This window comes from Neltuma alba, unplaced genomic scaffold (genome assembly GCF_004799145.2).
Source record: "Neltuma alba isolate B1F8T4 unplaced genomic scaffold, ASM479914v2 tig00005857_pilon, whole genome shotgun sequence".
In the NCBI taxonomy this organism is placed as follows: Eukaryota; Viridiplantae; Streptophyta; class Magnoliopsida; order Fabales; family Fabaceae; genus Neltuma; species Neltuma alba.
In genome coordinates, this window is record NW_021634257.1 from 1,842 (window position 1) to 10,385 (window position 8,544).

General features: G+C 35.0%; 2 protein-coding genes across 2 annotated transcripts; both read left to right on the forward strand.

Moving 5' to 3' along the window:
- The first annotated feature begins 1,974 nt into the window (after window positions 1–1,974).
- On the forward strand, window positions 1,975–6,371 carry LOC114748898 (inversin-B-like). The gene is made up of 4 exons (XM_028937362.1): window positions 1,975–2,265; window positions 3,379–3,588; window positions 3,681–3,818; window positions 5,964–6,371. Exons 1-4 carry the CDS (start codon window positions 1,975–1,977, stop codon window positions 6,369–6,371), a joined length of 1,047 nt encoding a protein of 348 aa, XP_028793195.1.
- Window positions 6,372–6,462: 91 nt separating this feature from the next.
- Window positions 6,463–8,048, forward strand: LOC114748900 (uncharacterized). The gene is made up of 2 exons (XM_028937364.1): window positions 6,463–6,717; window positions 7,188–8,048. The coding sequence occupies exons 1-2, from the start codon at window positions 6,463–6,465 to the stop codon at window positions 8,046–8,048; spliced, it is 1,116 nt and encodes a 371-aa protein (XP_028793197.1).
- Window positions 8,049–8,544: the final 496 nt, after the last annotated feature.

Genomic DNA, 8,544 nt, shown 5'->3' on the forward strand with positions numbered 1-8,544 from the left:
CCTCTTCTTCTCTTTTCTCTCTCTCCTCCTCACCTTTCTCTGTCCTTTCCTGTCCCTCATTCTCTCTCTTCCCGTTTCCCCTTCCAGTTTCACATCACAAAATTAATTTAATTAACTTGGAATGGTTGCTTCGTCAAGTTAGAAAATGCGTTGATCCCACCTCATCTCATCTCCCATATTTTGAATTGTTGACGACTTTCAAGTGTTCATACAAAGAATTTTTTTAGAGAAAAAAAAAACATAACTTGTTTTTTGGTTACAAACAGAACTTGGATTTGTTTAAAGCAAGGAATAAAAAACCGGACCAGACATTGAACCAGTAGAGTAGTGGTTCAAGGGTCAGTAAGTTAAATTGGAGTCAAACTGGTTACATTAAAATAGTAGAATTTAATTGAAAATAACAAAGTATAACGACATTAATGATCACTAATAACAAAATATAAGGAAATACAATAATAACTTGATTGTAACATTAGCAAAATATAATAACATTAAAAATTTTGATCTTTATAATTTCTCAATAACTAAAATTAATAATCATTAATATCAAAATTATCATTAAAATTCATTATTAGGAGCTGAATAAAAAAATAAGATCAATAGCAAAATAATCATCTAAACCGGTTCATCAGTAGTTTATACCAATTTTTATTAGTTTGATCGTGTTGATGCCAATTCAGTTTTGCTCGGTTTTGAATAGGACCACTAACCGGTTTATTGGTTTTTTGGTTGAAACAAACCGGTTTGGTCCAGTTTTTTTTTTTTTTTTTCAGTGGTGTAAAGTCCGGTGACGCAGGACGGAGCCAACATTATTTTTGGGCCCATGTGTTGATGATGGGATCAATCATGTTTTAAAAGTAACGGTATCTTATTGACTTCTTCCATGCCATAATTTCTAAAAAATAGAAATATAAGCAGAGATCATCTCACTTATTTCTCATGACCATATATTGACTGATTCAACCCGTGTTTTAATTATTTATATTTAGAGTAAAATACTCTGACTATCCTTCTAGTTTACATCAATTGCACATACCTCCCCTCTAGTTTAAAAACGTATAGTTTAGTCCAATTAGTTAACACCATTAGGAATATTCTAAAAATATTATTTTTTAACTGAAATTTATATCAAAATAAAATTTATTTATTATTTTAGTCCTCATTGTAATAAATTCCTAAATTATATTTTTACAGTTACATCAATTTCATTCAGTAAAGGCAAACATAAAAGATTTGATGACAAATTTAACTAATTTTATGAAATTTTATGATTTAAAGTAAAATATGAAAAATTATAAAATCTTATCATTTAGATCAAAATTAATAAATTTTATACCATATTAGAAATTTTAAAGATAATTATTTTTTGATTTTATAAAAACATTTTTTGGAAAATATAAATGTCCAAATAATTATTAATTTAAAAATAGGCATTTTGGTCAAAAAATAATTTAAAGTCAAACTTAACGGTTAATTAATGATTTAGCTGAATGGAAATAACATCTTAAATATAGGAGGAAGGTTTGTATAACATATGTTTTAACTGTAAGGGAGGTTTATATACGTTTTCAAAATAAATGAGAGGTTTTTGTAATTGAGATAAAATAGAAGGGTAATCGGTGTATTTTACTCTTATATTTATGTAGACAATCACTCCTCTCCTTAGTTGATAAGAATTATGAAAGGTTGGAAAACAAAGTATCAATGAATTAAGTAGCAACATCTATTGAACTTTCAACTAGAATTAGGTACAATGCAATATGAAATCAAGTTTCCTTTCGGTTGAGCCCCAGCACATGTGGGCCCAAAAAAGAAGCACTAAGCACATTCATCCAAAATGTAAATATATTCACTTGCTAATCAAGAAATTCCATATAATTATATATATAGACACACACACACACATATAAAGGATACCATATAGTGAGGTATAATCTAACACGAGAGATAGAACTCTTCAACGTAGGGAACCCAATGGAAGTTCCGTATCGGGCAGCATGGGGCGGGGATGAACAAGCTCTGGGGCAATTGTTAAAGAAATACGCAACAATCCTCGTCGACGACAATCCAAGTGGCCGTCAAACTCCCTTACACATATCAGCACTGCTAGGTCATCTTCCATTCACAGATGTTCTTCTCCGTCACAATCACGACCTCGTCTTTAGAGAGGATTCCTATCGAAGAACGGCCCTCCACTTGGCTTCTGCAGAGGGTCACATCGACATCGTGAAGGAACTGCTTCAAGTTAACAATCAGCCATGCTTGGTTCGTGATGAACAAAGAAAAATTCCTCTGCACTGTGCAGCTACAAAAAGTGGATTCCTTGGTTTTAAGGAAAATAACGTTAATTCTAATGATTCAAAATTCTAATGTTAAATTAAATAGTAAGGTCCAAATTCAAATAAAATAAACTAAAAACTCTCCAATGAGTTGCATATTGGGTTAGTTTTTAAAATCTGAAACAAATCACAGGCATATTCCACATGGAAAACGGGTCGCAGCAAGGATCTCGTTGTAGAAACTTGAAAGATCTGATCCTGGAAAAAGTTGGAATTAAATTAATAATTCTCAAAGAATGGATTACCAAGTGAAAAGTCGAGATAATTAATGCTCCTAAGGATGAACTCCAAACGAAAATTTACGCAATATAGGCCTGTATTGGCCTGTATAGATCTCTATTATCTTCCTGTGACCTTGTTTTTTGATTGGAAATATAGTTTTGATGATGAAACAAATTGGTTTAAAACTATTAGTCTACTAGTATCTAACTCAAAGAATAACAACAACGACAACAACTAGAAGGGCATCTTAATAATTCGCTTTAGAATTTCATTTAAGATAACTGAACCCTGAAAATTAAAGAATAAATATTAATACCATTGTCTTTTTGTGAAAAAGTCTAAATAAATGTCTAAATAAACAACAGCGTACTAGCTGGCTAGTCTCGATGACATTACTGCAATCATAGCCGACTAGAGACATTGACTCTTATAAGTGCGTAATTGAAGGAATGTGGATTTTTTCTACTTCTTTTTTGTCACTTTATTCTAATCATCTCATCACCTTTATTTGCTGGTAAAAAAAAAAAAAAAACCTTTATTTGTGTTTTCTCTTTCTACCCACTTCTTTTCCCATTGACAATTTAACGTGAAGAAACGCGGTGGAATACAATTATTGCCAAACACAACCACACATGCTTGAAAAGCTTGCTGATATATCCCACCATGATTTCACTTCACATTACTGCTAAGCGACAATACTTCTTTGTTGGAGCATTTGTTGCAGCAAAACGCGTCAATCCTTGACAACATTCCACATGAGGGCTGTGAAACTCCCTTACACATATCTGCACTGCTTAATCATGCTTCATTCACACAGGTTCTTCTCAATCGTAATAGCGACCTCGCCACTAGAAAGGATGCTTCTGGAAGAACAGCCCTCCACTTGGCTTCTGTAGAGGATAACATGGAGGCCGTGCAGAGACTGCTAGAATTTAATGATGAACCATGCTTGGCTGCCGATGGAGAGGAAAGAATTCCTCTGCACTATGCAGCTATGAGGGGGAGGACAGAGTTTGTGGAAGCATTGGTCATGGCACGGCGCGGCCAGATTCTCTAGGCTGTCTTGACCCAAAAAGGAACAGTGTTTTTCACTTGTGTGTCATATACAACCATTTCAAGACTCTGCAAGCATTGGTGAAATTGGACCATGCCACCGCCAATGTTACTGTAGGCACGCCTCGTGCCCCCTTCTTTACACTCCCTGATCATATGGGAAACACCATTCTACATTTAGCTGTCATGCACATGCCAGATGAGGTACATGATACATACTTTATTTTTCTGTCTTTTCTTTTTCTGAATTGTGGTCACAGTTTCTTTTTTCTTTTTAGTAGCCAAAGGCCTAATGACAAGAACAAAATATTAATGTATAAAGATGTTTCCAGACACACGCTGTGTCTTGTTGATTCACTTCATCGTGTTATGAAAAAACATACAGATGTGTTTTGATTTTCTTACTTTTTTAGGAGTTTATTGTGAGTTAGTGGCATATCAATATGCTAACATAAAACAACTGCCTAGTTCTGACGTGAATATATAAGAACATGGTTATTCATGAACACAATGCATTGACAAACGGCATGCAAATGAGCCGTATACATTGCCAACGTGTTTGTATTTAGGCTATCAGGTATGTGCTGTCAATTCCAGAAATAACAGATATAAGAAACAAGCAGAACAAGGAAGGCCTTACAGCCCATGATATGCTCAGATATGTTTGTCCAAAAAATTGGAAAATCGATCAAATCAAACCCATGTTGGAAGAGGACGACAACAGGGAAGGAAATTGTTTGATTAAGATATATAAAGCAGAACAAAGATGCCTTTGTAATAAGAAAAAAGAACAAATACTCAATTTATTGCTTTTCATATAAAATTTAAAATATTTTGGCAGCTCATCAAATGAAGAGGACTCATTCCAAAGGGAGAGAATAATAATTCCTATTTTGAATGTTATGTGTCCTACATTGAGGAAGCGGGATTTATAAGTTTAAGAGATTTTTCCTTCTAATATGCTAGTCTTTTGAAATTGAACTTTTTCTTTGAGTTTATGTTCATCACATTGAACCTTAAACATAAAATGAATGTCTTACTCTAATGAATTGATTTGTTTGATATGAAAATTAATTTGAAACGGTTTCTTCGTGAAAGTTAATGCCTCTTTGATTCCATCTCATCTCATCTCCTCTATAGATGTATTTTGGAACCCTTTTTTGTTTTCCCTGTAAGAGTATTTTGGATCGTTTACGCTCATATATTACCTCCGATCCTTGTCCTATTCAAACTCGATCGCGACTTGCTAGACAAGGTAGCACCCTCTCCAGGAAGCCACAAGTCTGCAAGGCGGATCGTTTACCTTCAAGTATTCATACGAAGTTCCCTTTTTTACTTCAAAAAGAAGACGAATGTAGTTTTTCTTAGACACAAATATTCTCTTATTGATAATAATTTTGTTTAAAACACTATCAAATATTAAATATGGATACTTCTTCTAACAAAAATTCGAACCTTGCTTAGTCATATTACGAAAAACTAACCATCATGGACAAAACGAATTTAGTTGTGTGGATAGTCCAATGAGGAAAAACCAGTGATAGGATGGAGCCAATGTTACTATATATTGGGCCCATATATTGACTGAGTCAACCGTATTTCAAAAGTAACAATATCTTCTTGACTTCCTCCGTGATGATGTGACGCGGTCCTTGAGTTCTGAAAATGAAAATGTAAACAGGGATCTCACTTATTTCCCATGACCAAAGATTGACTGAGTGAATCATGTTTTAATTATTTATATTTTTATATGCAATCATTTCTCTCCTCATATTTAGTTGATGAGAGATGAGAGGTTGGCATATCCCAAAAAAAAAAAAAAACACAGGTTGGAAATAAGATAATCATGAAGTGTCAATGAAGTATAGTATTATTAATTACACTTTCAACTCGAATTAAATACCATGCACTATGAAACTACTTTTCCTTTGGTTGAGCCCCGACACATCTGACACCAAAAGAGAGCAGCAAATACATTTATTAATACGCACTTGCTATTCAAGAAATTTCATATAATTTATTAGGCCAAAGGGCTTGATGGCATCGCTTGCACCCAACACCCTAATCTTTTCTGCGGTTTGGTGCAATTTTTTCCAGTCCTAACTAGTCTCTAATGCGGTTAAAATGAGAGAATAGTCAAGTATGATATTTTTTGAGGGGGGAAAAAAACTTCTGCGCAAGTATTTTATCTCTAAAATTTATAATTTTTTTCACAAATTATTTTTATTGATTGGCACGTATATTTTGAAAAGGGGCCTCCATGAATAGGATAGTTTTAAAGCAAATCATTAAAAAAAAAAAAATCAACACATGTTTTTGACTCTCCATTTTTTATTCCTTTTTAAAAAGGCAGTGCATGATATGCAGTATGATAAGAAAAGCGGAGGTGACGAGCAAGATTATAATAAGCCATCTCCATATAAAGGGTACCGTATAGCTCATGAGCATTATTATCTAACAGGAGTGATGGCAAACCAAGAGAATGGCCAGGCGTGTGAACAAATGAACAGAGACCCCAATGCTGTCTATCGGGCAGCATTATATGGGGAAGAACCAACTTTGCAGCGATTGTTAGCTGCAAGACCAACACTCCTTGCCAACATTCCAGATCGTGAAACTCCCTTAGACACATCAGCACGGCTAGGTCATGTTGGATTCACACAGATTCTTCTCAATCACAATCACAACCTCGCCATTAGAAAGGATTCTTCTGGAAGAACAGCCCTCCACAGTCCACTTGGCTTCTGCAGAGCGTAACTTGGCGATCGTGCAGATACTGCTACGCTTTAATAATGGCCCATGCTTAGTTCGCTATAACGAAGACAGAATTCCTCAACACTATGCAGCTATGAGAGGGAGAACACAGATTGTGGAAGCGTTGATCAAAGCAGAGCCCGAGTCTCTACGCCCCCGTGACCGAGACAAAACCACTGTTTTTCACTTGTGTGTCAAATACAACCATTTAGAGACTCTCGAAACTTTGGTGAAATTGGACTATGCCACTGCCAAGATCACTGAACGAGAGCCTGCTTCCCACTTCTTTACGCACCCTGATACTGCTGGCAACACTATTCTCCATTTAGCTGTCCCATTTAGCTGTCAAGTTTAAGCGAGTTGGGGTACGTCGCACATAATAATTTATTCTTCTCTTCTTTCTTCTCTTTTCTTTTCTTTTCTTTTCTTTTTTTTTTTTTAAAAGGCTTGCATGGGCTATTTATTTTTATTACATTAGGATGACTTGAAGCTTAATCTTATCATTGGAACCGGCCAGTTTAGTACTGTTTTAGACGTGTTTACCAAACTTTTTAAAAGAACAATATGCACATATATATGTATAATTATTTTTTCAAAGACGCCTTATGTGCTGTTATTTCACTTTGTCCTGTTATGAAGAAACAAATGTTTTGATTTTCTTACTCTCTTAGGATTTTGTGAGTTACTGTATGCAAATATACAACAATTGGCTAGTTCTGATAATATATTAATAAGAACATGATTATTTATGAACACAACGCATTCAAAAATCGCCATAAATCGATCCGAATACCTTGCTAATTACGTGTTTGTATTTAGGCTGTAAGGTATCTGCTGTCAATTCCAGGAATAAGAGAATTGGAAAGGACGCAGAACCGGGAAGGCCATACAGCCTACGATATCCTCGAACGTAGTCCAGAAGACAGGAAAACCGCCGAGTTGAACCTCATCATGTTGACAAAGGACGACGTTGGAAATTCAGAAACATCGACTATGTTGCAGTGTATTGGAGACTGCTTTAAGAAGACTTTCAAATGGATGCGTAATCGGTTGACCCATGGGGGTAATACTAATTGGTTAGAAGAGATGAGGGGGAATCTGAGTGCGGCATCTATTTTCATATCAACTATAACCTTTCAAGCTTTAATTAATCCACCAGGAGGCTTCATTCAACAAGGCTTATCATCATCTCAAGACAATAATACCATCTCATCATCTGAATACTTCAAAACCACCTTATTACCATCTAAGCCCCTCGACTGCATGAATCCTGATGATGGAGACTATTGTCCTGGAGAAGCAGTCTCGTCCTTTGGTCACCAAGATGAATTTATATTGTATGTGGAATTTCTTACTCTCTCTTTCTATGCGTCACTTTGTGTCACTCTCTTGCTTGTAAGTGGAGTTCCTTTGCAGAATAGCGCTGCCATATGGATTCTATCCATAGGAATGTCTCTCACTCTCTTCTTTCTTGCACTTGCATACAACTTTGCCGTCAGAATTATGGTCCCAGATCATCTTTATGAAGACGTAGTGTTCATCCTCAGTAATATCGGATTAGCTGTTTGGGTTTGTGAGTTTCTTCATCTAATTGGGTTGTTTAACGCACTGCGCTTTCTCATTTGGATGGTGAAGAAATGTTGCCAGATTATCAATAAGTTAAAAAGTCTTTGCTGCTGATCTGTATCTGCCAATTTATGCCTTCTGTGTCGTTGGCCAGTAAGAGACATACAATTAATAGTATCATGCATGGGTAGTTGTTTTTAGGATTGTTGTTATTTTTGTTATGTTTTTGGTTTTGTATTTTTGCTGCCAAGCTAATGTTGTGCTTACGTTTCTATATATATTCCTCTAACGTTGCGTTATTGCATATGTGATAATAAAATTTCAAGTGAAGAAAATCGTTTAGTGTTCAGCTAACCTCTGTCAGTCTCTTATTTTAACAATTATTTCAGCAGGATTTTTTTTTTTTTATTCATCTTTAGTGACATTCAATAGTATCATGCTTGATGAATTGTTTTTGGGATTGTGCGTATTATCTGGTATGATATGGTTTTTCCTCTAGTTGAAGGACTTTGGTCTGATTAAATGAATTACGAAGCTGGAATCTGAAAAGCATATGCATATATATATATATATAACTAAACATTTCACGGTTTAGTGACAATTATAAGGT